This window comes from Rutilus rutilus, assembly GCF_951802725.1.
Source record: "Rutilus rutilus genome assembly, chromosome: 3".
NCBI lineage: Eukaryota > Metazoa > Chordata > Actinopteri > Cypriniformes > Leuciscidae > Rutilus > Rutilus rutilus.
The window spans coordinates 29,582,085-29,600,315 of record NC_140211.1 but is presented as its reverse complement, the minus strand read 5'-3'; the positions used below and the strand labels follow the sequence as shown (position 1 = coordinate 29,600,315).

The 18,231-nt window shown below is 39.7% G+C and overlaps 1 protein-coding gene across 1 annotated transcript in view; it reads left to right on the top strand.

Annotated features, from left to right (window-relative positions):
• malrd1 (MAM and LDL receptor class A domain containing 1) overlaps positions 1-12,274 on the top strand; it is a 49,601-nt gene extending 37,327 nt beyond the window's left edge. Inside the window, exons 22-32 of the mRNA XM_084403596.1 lie at positions 65-217; positions 1,463-1,620; positions 2,049-2,250; positions 2,335-2,613; positions 2,706-2,831; positions 3,789-3,855; positions 8,009-8,103; positions 8,211-8,304; positions 8,397-8,457; positions 10,253-10,336; positions 10,686-12,274. Coding sequence (XP_084259722.1) covers positions 65-217; positions 1,463-1,620; positions 2,049-2,250; positions 2,335-2,613; positions 2,706-2,831; positions 3,789-3,855; positions 8,009-8,103; positions 8,211-8,304; positions 8,397-8,457; positions 10,253-10,336; positions 10,686-10,760 — 1,394 coding nt within the window. The 3' untranslated portion in view covers positions 10,761-12,274. The remainder of the gene's footprint in view (positions 1-64; positions 218-1,462; positions 1,621-2,048; positions 2,251-2,334; positions 2,614-2,705; positions 2,832-3,788; positions 3,856-8,008; positions 8,104-8,210; positions 8,305-8,396; positions 8,458-10,252; positions 10,337-10,685) is intronic.
• The last annotated feature ends 5,957 nt before the right edge of the window (positions 12,275-18,231 follow it).

The window sequence follows — 18,231 nt, the reverse complement described above, 5'->3', positions numbered from 1 at the left end:
GTCTATTTATTAACATCGTCTCTTATATGGAGCTAACATCTCAACTCTGCATTTGTTCTGTTAGTGATTGCTCCAGGAGCTTGTAATTTTGACATGCCTGGTGGCCATTGGCAGGAGACCTGTCAGCTGTCTCAGGATCCTCACGATGACTTTGACTGGAATATAGGCTATGGCAGAATGCATAATGGGACAGGACCATCAGCTGACCACAGCCCAAGTTAGTATAACCTAAACTTTACAGTGCCCTTAAATCAGCTGGGTAATATAAACTATTCAACACATACATATCGCCCATGAGTAACACCATAAAAGCTTTATTTTGCTTTAAATTATTAGGAAAAAAAACTAGAATTTCCTATGAAACAAAATTGTCTGAATCATCTAATGAAATGCTGCATGATTTAATAACCAAAGGGTTGGAGCTCAGAAATATCCATCACCAAAAGCCATTTTCCAGCTACTTTATCAGTGAGTGTAATTGAGTTCTGAATTTCTGCCCCTCATATACTCATGCCCTGTTCTGCTGAAAGATCAGTGTCTCTCAATGAAAGTGTTAAGTGTACATTATTTTAATTGTGAAAATGTGTTTGTCCTCTAAAAGGTGATCGATTTACTGAACCTACTATTGATTTTTCATTCCGGACAAAGAGTCAAGGAAATGGCTGTACAGAGTGTTTCTCTGAGTAAAATGGTGGAGTCGTGCACTGAAATCAAATTTTTGCTGTTACTGTCTCAATCATAATATTATAATAATATAATCTCCTTTCTGACAAGATAAGAAATTGTTTCTAATATTTGTAGAGGTGTAGTGGTGTAAAAGTCTTAAAGTCGATCAGTTTTAATCTATCTCAGAACTTGATCTGCTGGTAAAAAGATTGATTTCTTTCCGGAGACGTGTGCTGGACTTCTCCAATCAATTAATCCGCTAAACCAGGTCTTTTCTTACAAATGACTGCAAGCTCACATCCAGATCTGCCTCCTAAATTTCAAAATCCAATCAACAACCAATGGATAGAACTAAATAATCCCCACCAGAACAAATCATGTCACTACTTGCATTTAATCGTGACTTTAATGTGCAGTAGAGTTATTATGTGAGACTCAGTAATGAGAACTGTATTTAGAAGTGTAATAGTGCCTATAATCAAAGGAATGTCATCTTGTTTGAATGTGATAACAAGCTAACAGCACAAGCAAAGACACACAAACGTGTCTCAATAAGCCTAAAAAATAACTACGTTGCTTACCAAAAAAAAAGTTTCATAAGTTAAATATCTCATGGTAATTGTTCACATATAGAACATTTATTATCAATTAATTTATGTAACATCTAAGTATAAAAACGTAACATATGTCGCTATGTTTTACTTAAATTAATTTACATAGTAAAGCTATTCTAGCATGCATCCTTAATAAAGTAAATACTTAATGCTGTGAAGACAACATTGGTTTACTCTTTCAGATGGAGGAGGGGGGTACCTGTTTGTGAACTCCAGTGCCCAGACAGAAGGAGACATTGCCAGCTTAATAACCCAGCTGGAGTTTCCTGCCAGTGTCGGTATATGTCATCTGCGCTTTTGGTTCTACATGTACGGTTCACATCACATGGGTACGCTGAAGGTGAGAGAATAATGTGTTTTAACAAAATAAGTTTTTGAAAGAGGTCTCTTATGCTCACCTAGGCGGCATTTATTTGATCAAAAATACAGTAAAAACTGTAATATTGTAAAATAGAAAAAACATAACTGTTTTCTATTTGAATATATTTTAAAATGTAATTTATTGCTGTAATGGTAAAGCTGAATTTCCAGTATCATTACTCCAGTCTTCAGTGTCACATGATCCTTCAGAAATCATGTATGTATATTCAGCTCTTCCTTTTTGCATTATATGGCAGTATTTCACTTGCAAAGGTTTAGGACTAGGAGCACTGTGCAGGAGTTCAATGAATTCCCTTCCACTGCTTTCATTTTATATTGAAAACGGAAATGTAAAGAAAACACTGAGCTTTGAAGGCTGTGTTATGAATTCTAGGTACTTTATTGCAGGTGTATACCGTGGGCCACAGTGGAACACCCTTACTAATGTGGGCAACCTGTGGAAACCATGGAGACAGCTGGCAGTATGCTAATGTGATCTTATCAAATGCATCACCCTTCAGAGTAAGTATTCAGGCAGAAGTGGGAGCTGACCAGTGGACTGACATTGCTGTGGATGACTTCTCTTTCACTAGGCAATGTCTTGTTGGAGGTACAGAACTGCTGATTGCTTTTTATTCTCAGCTCTTCCCAAATTGAAAACTGGGTTTACCATTTTGTTTCTGTGTATGTTCAGGTCCAGTGACCCCTATCCCACAAACATGCCACAAGGAGCACTTCCAGTGTTTGTATCTGTTCGAGTGTATACCACTGAGTTGGCACTGTGATGGTGAGGTGGACTGTCTTGACCACTCGGACGAGGAGATGTGTGCGAGCGTGGCTCCTGGCACTACGTCACCTCAAACAGGGTGTGAGACAGGAGAATACCGCTGCATGAACAACAGCTGTATTCCTGCACTACTGCTCTGCGATTCTGTTTTAGATTGCCCAAATGGAGAAGATGAATATGGATGCCGTAAGACCCAAGCATAAATCGGTTTAAAATACATTGTAGTACATCATAGCTGTAATACAAACAGATGAAATAATCTCTCTGTGTCTCTGTAGCGGTTAAGATATGTGAAGAAGGAGAACTAGTGTGTGAGGCGACTGCAGAGTGTGTAGCGTATCAGAGTCGATGCAACAATATTGTTGACTGCCATCCTTTTAACTCTGATGAGTCCAGCTGCTATGGTAACACAAACACATTCATTCATCTAACTTTTGTATTTAAAGGGGGTCATATAATTCATGTAATTTTTTTTTAAATCAGTTAATGTTTCTTATTATATTCATTTTTTGCACTAAAAAAACAAACAGTTTTGCTGCTACTTTAAGGCATTATAAGTTATCATTAGTTTTTCTTGTGATCTGTTGGAAATGTAAATTTGCAGAAAGTGTAGAAAGAACAGCATTTATTTGAAATGGAAATCTCTTGTAACATCTTCACTGTCCTTCTTGATCAATTGAATGTATCCTTGCTGAAAAAAGAATATATATATTTTTTTAAATCAAAAGTCTTACTGACCCCAAACTTTTTGAATGGTCGTGTATGTGATTTTGTTTTTTAGGAAGTATATTTCTGGGATTTCATTATAATAGTGTTTTCATAATCATCTGGGTGGAAAAATGATTGTGGTATGAAGTCACAAAACATTGTTCATCAGACAATGTATAAAAGGATGGAAAGAAAAATATCAGTAGTTGCTTCTCTGACTTAATTCCCTAAATGAAGGGTAAAATTTATTGCTTAAAAATTTATGAACAGCATAAAGCCCATCACATTAAAGTGACTTTTTAGGAGTTACATAATATATTACTTCTCATTAAGTGGGCACTTTCTTCTGGGGACTATCCCTGCAATCATCTGATTAAAGGAGCTGTGCCCCAGGAGCACCATGGGTGAAGTGCCTCGGTCAAGGACACATCATTAATGGAGGCTCTCTGTAACTCTCTTGTTAAGGGTTGCCCCCAACTGTGTTGGAACCTGCACCCTTACGCTGCCAGCCCATATCTTAAACCACAATGTAATCACCCCAGATCTGCATTAATTAATAGTCTGAAATGAGGTCCTTATAGGATTTTATTGTTCAGTATGATGATTATTTTATCACAAGTCAACATTATATGTGGATGTATTTTATTTTTCAGAGTGTCCCTTTGGGTTCTGTCTCAATGGAGGGAGATGTGCAGTAATGGAGAATGGACCAGTGTGCATGTGAGTTCCCTTTCAAAGGAATGAGACGCTGCGTCGAGACGCTGTGGGAACGCCTCTGTGTGATTGCATCGTGAAGCACGTGTGAAATCAGTCAAATGGCGTAACGGAATGTCATAGGCAGTCATCAACCAGGAAACTATAAAGCATAAATGGAAGCGCTCTATGTGTGTGTATATATATATATATATATATATATATATATATATATATACACAGCATTGACGCCATTAGAGAACTGCGTCGGACTACAGATTTATTTCTCCGGGCCACCAAGGAGATGGCCAATTTAGTCGGCCGCACTACGGCAGCCCTGGTGGCCATGGAGAGATACCTGTGATTAAATCTGTCAGGAATAAAAGGAAAATATAAAAGTTTTCTTCTAAATGCCACACTTTCCCCTCCTTGCCTCTTTGGCGATGCTGTCACCTCAGTCGTCAAGAGGTTTTAGGAGTCAAAGAAACAGGCGGCGGCGTTCCAGATGTGTATTTCTCTCCGCCCTCGCGTCTCTGAGGCTGCTGGGCGTCTACAAGCTGCTCTCATCTAGCGCAGAAAAAGCAGAGCATTTCCCCCCACAAAAACACTGGGGGTCGGGGCGTAGCTCGCAGCCGAAGCCTACGAAGAATAAAGCGGATCTGAGGACCGTTATTGTCTCTAAGAAGACTTCAGCGAAGAACTCTCCTAAGGGTAGTACCCTCAGGGGTAGTGGTCAACACCTCATTATAAGGTGCCCATTTTCCCTCTGTGCCCTCAGGGGGCTGGTCTGCCAACCCCACCACCTTGTGTGCTTCGGGGTGCAGCTGTCTCCAGTGATCCTCTGAGGAGAGAAGTCAGTTTGGCCATTCCATACAGGTTCGTTACTTCAAGGCTGTTCAAGTAACAACAGAGGCCAGTCTTCAGAGACTGGTTCCTTTAGTAGAATTTCTGGCAGCATGGAAACTACTTATAATATATCTCAAAATATATTATATTTTATATTTATATCTCAATGGATCCTGCTGACGGTAGAAAAAGGTTACAGAATTCAGTTCTGGTCTACCCACAGTGGTAGATGCCAAGCAGGCTCTAGTCATGGAGCAAGAAGTAAAGGCTCTGCTGGACAAGGGGACCATAGAGCATGTTCCTCCTCCCAGCAGAGAATCCGGGTTTTACAGCCAGTACTTTATAGTTCCAAAAAAGGATGGGAGGTTGCGTCCTATCTTAGATCTGCGCCATCTAAATCGTTCTGTAAAGAAGCTCAAATTCAGGATGCTCACTTTAAAGCAAATCGTGTCACAAATCAGGTCTGAGGACTGGTTTGTCACGATAGATCTCAAGGACCCATACTTCCACGTCTCCATCCTTCCACAACACAGGAAGTTCCTGAGGTTCGCTTTCGGGGGCAAAGCGTACCGATATCGAGTTCTTCCTTTTTGGCCTAGCTTTATCACCCCGCACGTTCACGAAATGCGTGGATACAGCTCTGGCACTCCAGGGCATTCGCGTGTTGAATTACATTGACGATTGGTTGACTCTAGCTCAATCAGATCACATGGAAGTTCAGCATCACCCATATGAGGAAGTTGGGGTTAAGGCTCAACGTCAAGAAAAGTGTGCTTCTTCCAGCTCAGAGAACCACTTTTCTAGGCGTGGTTTGGGATTTGATGACGATGCAGGCACGTCTCTCTCCTACTCCTATCGCTTCGATTCTCTCAGCTTCAAACAGTTTCAAGGACTGTTGGGTCTCATGGCAGCTGCGTCCAACGTGATACCTTTTGGCTTGCTGTACATGAGGCCTCTGCATTAGTGGCTCAAAACCAAGGGGTTCTCCCTGAGGGGAAACCCGCTTTGCATGATCAGGGTCATGTGGCTATGTCTACGTGCCTTGGTTATGTGGAAAAAACCTTGGTTTCCTACCCAAGGCCCTGTGTTGGGGGCTTCTTGTCATCAGGTAATGCTAACAATGGATATAACCCTCATGGGCTGGGGGGCGATCATGAGTGGTCACTCTGCTCAAGGTCTGTGGCAGGTCTGTTTCTAGCACTCAAACACTTTCTCCCTGCCGGCCTGGGATTTGACCATTGTAATGGAAGGCCAGGAGGTTCCTGAAAGTTCCAGAAAATGTCCTCACCCTTAAGACTGTTTTCCTCCTTGCTATTTCGTCTCTTAAAAGAATTGGAGACTTACAGGCCCTGTCGGTAGCTCCTTCGTGACTAGAATTTGCACCGGGAATGGTGAAAGCCTTTCTTCACCCTAGGCAGGGTAATATGCCTATGGTCACCACTAATATCGTAGGGCCTATTGTGCTGCAGGCCTTCTTTCCTCCACCCTTTTAAACATCAGACCAAGAGAAACTTAATCTGCTGTGCCCAGTCAGGGCATTAGATGCATTGCCTGTCCACAGAGCTGCGCTGTGGCAAAAGTCAGAACAGTTATTTGTCTGATTTGGGTCAAAGGGTGCCCAGCATCTAAGCAGAAGATGAGTAACTAGGTAGTCGAGGCTATCTCACTTGCTTACGAGTCAGCTGGTCAGCCTTCACGTATGGCTGTTCGGGACCACTCCACTAAAAGTATGGCCGGGAGTTTCCCCTTCAAGACATCTGTGATGCTGAAGATGGAATGAGACGCTGCGTCGCCCAGCCATACTCCTTGCATGTCTGTGATCGACTTGCTTCCGCCTATCAGAAGCTAGCACTGTTTGTTCCAGGTATGCTTTATAGCATCCTGGTTAATGACGTCACCCGCCTATGACGTTCCGTCACGCCATTGGACTGATTTCACACATGCTTCACGATGCAGTCACGCAGAGGCGTTCCCACAGTGCCTCAACGCAGCGTCTTGTTCCCTCTTCAAAGTACCAGGGTTACAGTCGTGACCTTAGACGTTCCTCAAGCACAATAATGCACACACATAAATAAATAAATATATGCAACAGAAGTGGATCCCAAAAGATTAATAATGAAATACAACATTTTTCAAAAGGAATAGTGTATTTGGTACCACTTTATATTAAGTGTCTTTAACTACAGTACTGACATTTAAATTAATTATTTGATACAATCTCTCATGCATGTTTATACATTGTACTTCTATTTAATTTAATTTAACTAATTACACTGTTGATGCTTTCCTTTACACCTTAACCCACCCTTAAACCCAACCATGCCACCAAACCTGTCCCTAACCTTACATGCATCCCACCTCAATAGCAGCAAACGTGTTTTGCAATACAACACAATAAGTACATTGCACATTGTTTTATCTTAGTAATCACTCCTTTTGTACTCATGCCTATTAACATTATATTGAAATGTATTATAGCTGGTAATACAAATTCATGAAACATATAGGTTCGTTATGGAGGCCAAATATGATTTTTGTTGGACTACAGAAAGTCTTTGCTAAACGTCTTTGTAATTGTGGTTTGAAAAAAGCTAAAATCTCCTTTCAGTTTTACCTGGGGGGAAAAAATCCCCACCTTCACCTGTCGGTCATGGTCAGGTGGATGACAAGACTCTGTTGGAGATATTTCATTGAATTATTCATGCTGTTCTACTGTGCAAGCCGAATATCACATTGAAATGTGAGCGAGTTATACAAAGAGTATCAGCACCCTGGCCCTCAGTTTAAACATGTACTTTTCAGTGGACTGCCAAAGCATGCTTTCTGTAATTACTGTTCCTTGTGCCAAGAAACACAATCTTTCTTCGTTTAAATCAACCCCCCTAAGCCTCAAATGTTTTCTCTCGCCTTGTCTTTCTCTTTGAAATGGTGTATGTCATCGCTAATAAATGACGAGAATTACTTAAGTTGCTTGTTTACAGACACAAGTGTATCTGTGTGCATGAGGTTGATTTCAGAATAGCTTAAGGACTATTCCTTATGTGAAAATATCTTCCCCATAGGCAAGAAAAGGAAAATAAAACACAGGGAGAAAGTAAAAGAAAGGAAGGGACAAAAAGAGAATGTGTGTCTTTTTCTTATTTCAGGAGCCAAGGGAAGGCTGTTGCTGATATTAAGCTCATGTGGAAGTCTCCAAGCAAATTTTCATGCAATTATTTATTTAATTTTCTTTTGGAAATTTGATGAGCCAACATTCCCTTTTGAATCATCTCTGCCATTCAAAGTCTGTGTGTGCGTGTTTGTGCAATAATGATGTTTTTCTGTCTTTCTCTAGTTGTCCATCACAGTGGATTGGGAATCGTTGCCAAGAAAAATCATTTACTCCCACAACATCTGTGATACCGGATAGTAAACTAGGTAATTGGATGGGTGAGTATACCTATGCAGTTATTTGAATATAAATGTACTTTTTTCCCATGCAGATAATCAACTATATATACACACAATAATATAATGTGTCATTTTGAACTCTGCAGCTGTCAGTGTTGGACTAAGTGTAATTGTGATCCTGGTAGTCATTGCAACTGGAGTCATTTTGTTCTGGTTATTTCAAAAGAGACATTCACGAAAGTAAGTCCATTCACATTAAGATGAACTCTACATAATTAGAAAGTGTCTGTATATATGTGTTGGTATTGACTGCTTTTTTCTTGACTGAAAAGAGACTCCGGTCTTATTGCTAATGAAGAGCTGGATAGCTCAACCTTTGACTTGCTAAAAAAGGTCAGTCATATACGTTACTATTTCAATTTCATGATCAAATTGATTTCTCTGACAGCTTATATCATGCAATTGTGTGTTTATTAATAGAGATCTTCATTTTCACTGCCTTGTTTTATATGTTGGATTCATCTCCTTACATTCCCTAGACACTCTTTTTCCATTTTCTTTTTTTTCCCACTTACTGCCTGTTTTCCACTTTGGAGCGAACAGTGTTAGTCAGTAATTTGAACCGGTCTGCAGGTGTGAGAGAGAGTTTTGTCACACTGTTGATGGGAAATATTGACCCGCAAGCCTAAGTTTGTGTGTTTGTGTTGGTGTGAGCATGTGTGCATTTTACACTCAGTGCTAAACTCGCTGTATTCTGCATGCAACATGCAGTAATTTTCACTCTCCTGTGCAGTGAGGGGCAGTTTTCAGTGAAGCCTGGCATATTTTAATGGCTAACTGAGATTTCTCCACATTTTGCTCAGTTATGCATTAATGTCAATGAGCTGCTTCAGAAATCTAATTCAATGGGAGCCCCGGTGTTACTAGTACTAATTAAACTATTATTATTGTTTTTCCTTTAACTGACATTTTATTAAAGGGGTCATATAAAAATAAAATTTTGTGTATTTGGTTTAATGCAGTGTGTTTACGCAGTTTTAGGTAAAAAAAAAGTCATTATTTTACACATACCGTACATTATTGTTGCTCCTCTATGCCCTGCCTTATTGAAACGCGTCGATTTTTACAAAGTTCATTGTTCTGAAAAGCGCAGTGTGCTCTGATTGGCCAGTGATCCAGTGCATTGTGATTGTCCCGAATTAACGGAAATGTCACACCCCTTACCATATTTGGAACAGCAGTTCCATCAATAGCAAAGCAATAATGACAGGTGATAATGTCAATTCGAGCCTGAATCTGATCCGGAAAATGCAGATGACCAAGCTGATCGATCAACTTTGCCAGCGCGACTGGACCAGATAGTATCAGATTGGTAAGGTGTTATTTCATTGGGGACATAATTACTGATACTAATAACTAAATACTGTCTTTTTACGCGTCGCGCTACGGGGGGAGAACACTATGTAAACATAAAACTATGTCTGCATTTGTCGTAGAAACGACATACAAGCGTGATTATTATATGCTCAAAACTCACGTTTGAATAGTTTGTAGCAAATTATTAAAATATGAAAACATATTTACAGGCTGTGTCTGTGAGTCAGAAGCGCCAGACTGTACTTGCAAAGATTGCTCCACTTTTTAGAATCAGCCTTTGTGCACAGCTGGCCTTGTACTCTCCCAGGTTCTGGAAATAGTCCTCCGAAAAATGCACAGCACACAGTCGAATATTTTGGTTGAACTGTTCTGGAACAGTGTTGTAAATAAAGCTTAACCACTGTTTTCTAATTATGTCCTCTTTTGGAAGTTCAAACAAAGTAGTTTGGCTTTCGCAACGAAAAACACAGCGTCTCCACGACAGGGCGCGTCGGCGGCAACAATTATACAGCGAGAATAAAAGTTACGCCGCCTTTCTTTGCGTATACTGTACATTTGGGTGGTGTTATGAAACTCTGCCCCCACACACTGACGTAGATTTGTGGGGGCGTGTTTGAATGAAGCGTTTTAGGAAGGCGTGGCCGAGCCTTAAATTTGAGACAGAAAATCTCTTTAGGTTTGAGACTTTGAGCTTTGTAACTCTGCAGATCTTATACATGCACAAACAGCTGCATAACACACTTAAGAAAAAGGAGAACAAGAAATCGCATCATATGACCCCTTTAAGTTAACTTGCTAATTCTTGTTCCAGCTGCCCTCCCTTGACATTAGACCAAGGTGGCCTGTACATCCTCAACTAAACATCAGCGTTTACCCATGGAAAGATGATCCAAAGGTATGAAACTCCAGTTGTCATAATAAACATAGTGACTGACCATTCAGTTTAACTCCAAAAACACTTTAACTTTTAAATGGCTCTGCACTCAATTTTACTGGCAGCAGTTATAGTTTTGATATGACTTGGGATCGGAGGACGAGGACCTTTAATAATACGAGTAATACCTTTAATCTTCTGCTTAAGTAATAAAAAAAAATAAGGTGCCAGAGAAGAGAAAAATGTATTTCATAATGTCTCATCATAATGATGGGATGCAATTGCTGGCTCTGTGTAAATGTACTGTAAGTATAATCAGTGCTTTTCATTTGTACATCTGGGCCTGTCTTTGCTTGTGTGTGCTATTCAGGTCTCCAGCTCAAAGGAAAGCAAGCTCTCTTTCTCCAACCCACTCTACAAGTGCCCAAACAGTTCTGAAGCTTGAAGAACACAGACACGCAAACTCTGGCCATCATGTCCCTATAGATTTAAAGTGCTTTCCACTTCATTTGAGCCTCCCCGACAACATGGCTGTTCTTGCTTAGGGTTTATAGGTTTGTTTTTATACACAAACTCATGGAAGGAAAAGTGCAAACACAAACAAGTTCCAATAAAGCAGAATGAGCAGTTGAACTTTATCAGTCATAAAAAGTTTCTTATAAGAATCTGACATTCCATCAACTCATTCCTCATGTTGTTAAGTCTCTATGAGGCGCTGAAATTACATTTCCATCTTATTTTACAAGAGCCAACACTTTATGTCAGTGCCTGCTTTAACATTTGCTGATAGATGCCTATGAAGGTCCAACAGCAACAGATACATAACCATGGCAAAGTCAAATGTTCATGTTCAGCTACAAAAAAGAAAGAAAGTATTTCTGTGATTTGAAAGGCAATTTATGTTTGTTTTTTAACACCATGTTTTTTGTTTCAGTGAAAATCCCCAAAAATATCTTTCAGAAAATAAAGGGAAAGCTAAATATTTAGCTAAAATTAAATATTTAAGATGACCACAATATAACATTAATCCGGGAAGGTTTATCAAATCTAATATGGACTCAGGGTGCCATTTCAGAGATTGTTTTGCTTTTAGCCTGCTCTCCTTCCAGGTCTCTGTGGTTTTGAGAATATTGTATTTTCATTACTTCAAATGTGCGTTCAATCACCACTTGATCTCCTTTTTGGATTCAGGCAGACCACATTTTGACAGATGATAAAATTGAAAACTATAATGATACCAAAACACGAACAAAGACAAGTGAAATAGTAGGCTAAAAACTGTGCTGATGCAGTGTTTAAGTGAAAAGGAAAATTATCTGGGTACCAGAAAACTGTAACAAAAGCTGTAAATGTATGAATTTTTCAGTGCTATAAACTGTTATATTGTGGTGTTTTTAATCCTGCAAACATTTTCCTTTTCATTTCTTGTTCTTTTTTTACCAGTACTCAAAACAAATGCTTTGATTTATCATAGCAAGTACAAAGCATGAAATGAAACATGATGATTTTAAAAAGAGTGTACGAGTCATTGCTCAGACTGTTGCACAAATGTGACTCTGCTCAAAGATGGGATCTATGGGAGATTATGGATCTATTAAAAACATACAAAAGGGATTTCTGAAATGTGCTGCACATTACATTTAAGCTTGAACTTTTACAAACTATTAGACATTTTTAGTGTCAGCTAATATAGGCACAATCAACCATTCTTTATGATCTACAAAACTTTGTAATTTTCATAATCTGATTGGAGCTTACACTTTAGAAAATGTCTAAAAGACTCTAATTATGATAATGAAAATATACCATTGGACTTCTGTTGTTATTCAGCATGTAGGCCAATGTTGACGTCAGTATAACTACAGTCAATATAGAATCACTAGAGCACCTGTTTTAGACTTTCACTCCTTTCTGCCTCCAATTTGGTTACTGCGAATAAAACAACTCTAAACCTACAGCTATTTATTTGCTTTTATCTTGTTGTTGTTTTAATTCGTTTTGGTAGTGAAATACTTTGTTTTCCAAACTGGGACTTCCCTGTCCTGGGGCCTGTTTCAATAAGGAGGTTCAACCAACTCTGAGTTAAAACTTGAACTCTTGAGTTGATTTACCCTGAGATGGGAAACTCTGAGTTTTCGGTTTCAGAACAGCTGAATTGAGTTAATCTGAGTAGGTTGACTCATGCGTGCACCATGACTATGAAAAGCCATGATCAATGGAGCTCCGAAATTACGATTCACCATGGCAACAGCACCCAACAAAAAGACGTCTGCATACTTCCGAGTCAATACACAAGTATAATTCTCAATCATATCTCAAGTATAATAGAAAAATAATTACTGTTGCTTTTGTATTTGGAGGAAAAAAAAGATGACCAAATAAATGGTGAATAATTTGTGTATTTAACAGCTGTGGTGGTTACGGCATATATCTCTACCCTTCCATCTGGCATCCTCCCATTCCATACAGTAATCTGGTTCATTTTCGGAAAGTGCGATGATGGGATTATGTGCGTCATCAATACATGATCCAACCACACTGGAAATCCTAAAGGAAATTCTAATTATTAGGTTACTTCCAGAGGTCACAGCAAGATGTTATCAAGCGAATGTCATTTATCAGATTATCCTCATTTAAACCGATTTCTCCACCACAGACCTGCAATCCTGTGAAAATCCTCTTTGATGGATCTCACGGGTTTGTGTCGAGGAAACAACACAAAAACTCACAGAAAGTGTGTGTTTTTTTTTTTTTTTTTTTTTTTATATTCGGGACAGTGCACATTAATGGACAATCAAACATTTCTGTAGACTGTAAATGAGCCAGGTTATAGCATAAATGCTAATTTTCACCTGTAGTCCCGAAGAGCGAGATTCACCTGTGAGAGCGAGGCACACTTTCCTTCCCGCTCGGATACATGGGCCTTCCTTACTAATGTGCTCTGCATCTCTGATGTTATATAAAAATGCGCAATGAATGAATGTAATGCTTTTCTTACTTAGCCTTTTTGCCTTGTTGTTTCCTGTCAAAATATAAAAAAATTCTTAAATCAAGATGCATTTACTAAGAAAAACTCTGGGTTTACCGAAGAAAACCTGCTCCCGACCAGGTTAGGTTCACAGAGTAAGTTACCATGGTAACTGACTCTGAGTATAAGTTACCTCTCTTTCAGAAACGGGCTTGACTTACTCTGCTTTCTCGGGTTTGACATACCTCTCATTCTGAAACAGAAAACCCAGAGTTTCCCTCATTTCAGGGTTAACATACTTAAGTTTTCACTTAACCTCCTTTCTGAAACAGGCCCCAGCTTTGTAAATTTAGACAGCTGGGATTTATTTTTCTATTAACAGTGTGTGAGGCAGGAAATTAACTTTTCTTGAACACAGAGAAAATGTTTTGCCAGTGTTGCTGAGGTGTAAAAACTAATAGAAAGAGACAGTACAATATTCATCAAGCATAGACACACACACGCTCACATTTGCACAGAGGTGTTTCATTATTGTGCTTAAATGCGCAGTCAGTTCATCTGAATCTCAGTGGAATAAAAAATATGCAGCCAGCATAATCTAGCCCATTCATCAATTCCACACTTTAATTTTAATGTCTTTCTTTATCTCTCCATCTCTTTCAGTGTTTCAGAGTTGTTGCATTTTTCTTACTCAGAAATTGAATGAGAAGCACCAGAAAAAAGATTGTAGTATTCTTATAATTGTTAGTAATGCCCTTTAACTAAACTGAAGACATGATTGTTAATTGTATAATGCTGAATATGGTTAATGAAGAAATCTTCATGTTTGTTTCTGGCACAATAGTAGACATACCACAGGTTTTTCTTTTTCTTTTTTTTTGATAAATATCATGCTAATTCTGATTATTTTATATTCATCTAGAATAACCATAACTCCAGCCCTAATTCCTTAAAAAAATAAAATAATTTGGGATACAATTGAGGATGTCCCCAAAGGGAGGTTATGTCAAATTTAGCTAACTAGTGCAACGTGCCCGTGCAAAATCAGTTTTTGTGTGTGTTTTTAGTAATTGTTGGTTTGGTGTATTTGAGTGCTCATTGTTACAATTACACAGCAAAAGTTCAGTGACATTTTTATTTGTGCATGGTAGAAAGCAAATACTGATACTGACATAATGACATACAATAAATGTGGAAAATTGAACTACACGTTTGAGGGAGCAGGCTACACAGTGAACTCAGAGAAAACGCTATGCTTGAGCAAACAGTTTGTGAATAGGTTACTGCAAATGATGGCCCTGAAAGAGACTGTGAACGCATTGAATAGGATATGTTTAGTTGGTGAATAGCATAGGCTACTATTACTCAGTAGCGATAACGTTAAGCGCACCAGAATGAAATAATATTCAGAAATAAACAATGTAGCTTATGGCTCGTTTCCACTGAGCAGTAAGGTACGGTACGGGACAGTACGGTACGGTTCGGGTCTGTTAACCATGATCTGGCTAGCGTTTCCACTGCCAACAGTACCTACTTGATAGGCGTGGTGTTTCGATCGACGTCATTTTCGCGCGAAGAAGAACATTCTTGTTCCTTGACATGTTTGTCACAAGAAGACAAGCGCCGACATTCGGCTTTTCTCAATATCAAGTACGCAAAGTTTGTACTTGCCATGTGTGACTCCTACATGGTACAGCGCGTTCTTAAAGGTCCCGTTCTACGTGATCCCATGTTTCAAACTTTAGTTAGTGTGTAATGTTGTTGTTAGAGTATAAATAATATCTGTAAAATTATAAAGCTCAAAGTTCAATGCCAAGCGAGATATTTTATTTAACAGAAGTTGACTACAAAAAACGGCTGGATTGGACTACACCCCTCTACATCCTGCTTTAATGATGTCACTAGAACCGTAACCTCCGCCCACAGGAACACAGGCGTATTGATGGCGAAATGTCAACAGATGGTTGATGTTTATCTATAATCGGATACCGCAAAAGTTTAATTCGAAGTTAGTTTGCTCTGTCCATTTCACCACGGACTGTTTTTCTAACCTGGGATAATATCAAGCAGGCTTCTCTCAGCGTTTCATACTGACGAAGGGGACTATTTCAACTATATTCCAGCAAGCGGTAAGTAGTGATTTAATATGGAAGTAGCGATCAACTTCACATCGTTTCTCTTAGTAGGATGAAAATAATCTAACTTAAACTGTGATTAATATACAGAAAGCGATCAAAGAACAATCCCTTTCCAATCGTCCAAGCTGTCAATCACACAGCGCGAGTTTATATGGACACTTGCCAACACTCGTTATGAAATCAATGACGCTGTTACACTGCACAACGAAGCTCTTACTGTATTTATATGCCTCATGTTTGCATTGGTGAAATCATTAGTGAGTGCAGAAACTGCGTTGCAATGATAAGATCTTTTTTCACGCGATCAACAGACTGTCATCTGCTCAATGCTCGTCACTGCAATTTTTTATGTGATTGAAAGAGATCTAAATACTTAAACTTCTCACGATTCGTTAATCCCGATAGCTGTAATAGTAAAAACGTATAATAGCTGTAATAGTAAAAGTTTTCCAGATAGTTCCACATGTAATGCCAGATATTTCATATGCAAGCATTTCAGCCAATCACAGCAGAGGGCGTTTACACTGAAGTCTCTCAGCAGACACGCCCCTTCAAACAGAGTGTTCAAACCAGGGAATGAAATCAGGCTAGGAAATATGCCTTTTATTTCTAAATTATAACAATTTTTGATCTAAAAAACATACTAATGTAAGGCGGTATATATATCTGTGTTGTCCACAAGGTGTCCCCATAACGCTATTAAATTAAAACAGATTCAAGTGCCTTTAGCGTTGTTTGGGCCTCGTCATGTACCGTAGCGTTGATACGGGAGTATTGCGTCATCTTTTCCTCAGTTCATGTTGTCAACGCTATAGGTAAGCCATGTTAATGGTAGTGGGGAAAATCAATGTAAAATATAGTTGTTGTTTTCGCACTAAAGATCAGTTAATTAAGATATTTTGTGTTTTAAGCTGTAAAAGACCTAAATGCAGATTAATAGAGAGTTGAAATGGTTTGTTTTTCCTTTAAAATGTGATTAATGCATGGTGGCTAATGTATGATAAAACAAGCAGCACAAGCTTACTGTTGAATTGCATATGCATTGAAATATACTTTGCTGGTTTAAAACTTAAGCTGAGTTCATGTTGTCAACGCTATAGATACCGTGCTGTGGAATAAACGGTCAAGCCACAATCCCGAACCACTCTGTGTCTGAGTCCCCGCTTTCTACCACCACCCACGAATATATAACACAACGCAGAGCAGCGGAGGTGCTAGAGTCCAGTGAGCGTGCGGAGAGAGAGAAAGAGGGTTACATCTTTGGTGCCGTGACCCGGATTGTGGCACTTCTAGACCGAAGAAGAAGAGAATTCTACAGCCAGTGGTTTGAATACTGAACTATATTAACAAACTGAAATTCTTAACAGGACTGGTGATTTTGGGGTTACATATCTGCCCTCACAGCTATATCCTTTACAGTCTGCTGGGTAACGTAACTGTTATTTAATTGTTTTAAATATCAGCAATTTGCTGTGATGTCAAATTTATTTGATAGTCTTATTGAAAAGTGAGTTTTTTTTTTTGTTTTGTTTTTTTCTATTGAGATTTGTGAAACTATTTACTGAAAAAGGTTACTGTGCATCTGCTTAATACTCAGTGAGACTTTAGTTTAAACCGTTTAAGTTTAAACTTTTCATTTTAGTTGAGGAGCAGTTAACTTTCTTGGATAAGCTGGTTACATTTTTCATTGTGCTCACCTCACTGAAACATATAGCTTACTTTAGAACAAATTTATTTATATGGGATTGCATTATTTTACATAGATTCAACATCTCATAGAACCTAATTACTTTGCATTACATTACATAACCTGCTTGTACATAGTAAACACATTGTGATTTTAAGATGTCGCAGACCTATGCAAACTCCCCACAAGACATACAGTGCTCCTCCACCAGTGCATCTAGTCTCCCGACGCCAGCGGGGCATGTCACCATTGGCCTACCAGCCCCTATGAACTCGCCCTATGCTGACCAGTATGTGTCGCCAGCCCATGCACGAAGGCTGACAGGCCCTGGGGCCTCAGGGCAGGTACCGCCACTTTGTTTCGACGACAGCCCAGATGCAAGACCAGGTGGCCAGATAGATATGACGATTGATGCCTCTGTTCGCAAACGCAGTAGACATGGGCCCTCAGAAGCTATTCCTTGGCAAGATTCCACACATCATGTCATTGTTGAGAGGCCAGTTGTGCAGCAGTCGCTCCAACCCTACCCAGTTGCTGTGCCACATCCAGCCCAGCCTATTAGGCCTGGCCCCCAGGTTTACCCAAGTTATTCATATCCCCCGTCTGTGCCCGCGCAGAGTCTTCAGAGCCAACCAGTGACGAATACCACGGTTAAGCACGTAGCTGCTGAGCAGGCCTTTCAAGTGCATTCCCCTGAGGCCACATTCCTCACAACTCCAGTTCCAGGCTATAGTGGAGCCACCCCACCAGCCCCATCTGCAAATGCATGGGCTCCCAACATAACTCAACACAGCCCTCGGGTAGCGTTAGACCAGGCAGCCACTGATGCTCCTCCTGAGCTATCTCCTCAACGGACACTGATTCCAGCTTCCCACCTCAACATGCATGTTGACGCTCATTCTCCATACCACCCTTCTCCAGCCCCCCCTGTGCCTGCATCTGCCAGCCAGTATGCCCATCCACACGTGACACAATTCATGCCTCCTGCTCGAGCAGTCGCCAACCAGTGCCTTCCTATGACAGCCTATGGAGGTTTCATGCAAACTCATCAGGTGAAAAATGTTCAAGTCTTCACAGGAAATCCAGACTGTAAGATACTGGTGGAAGACTGGATTCGCGACAT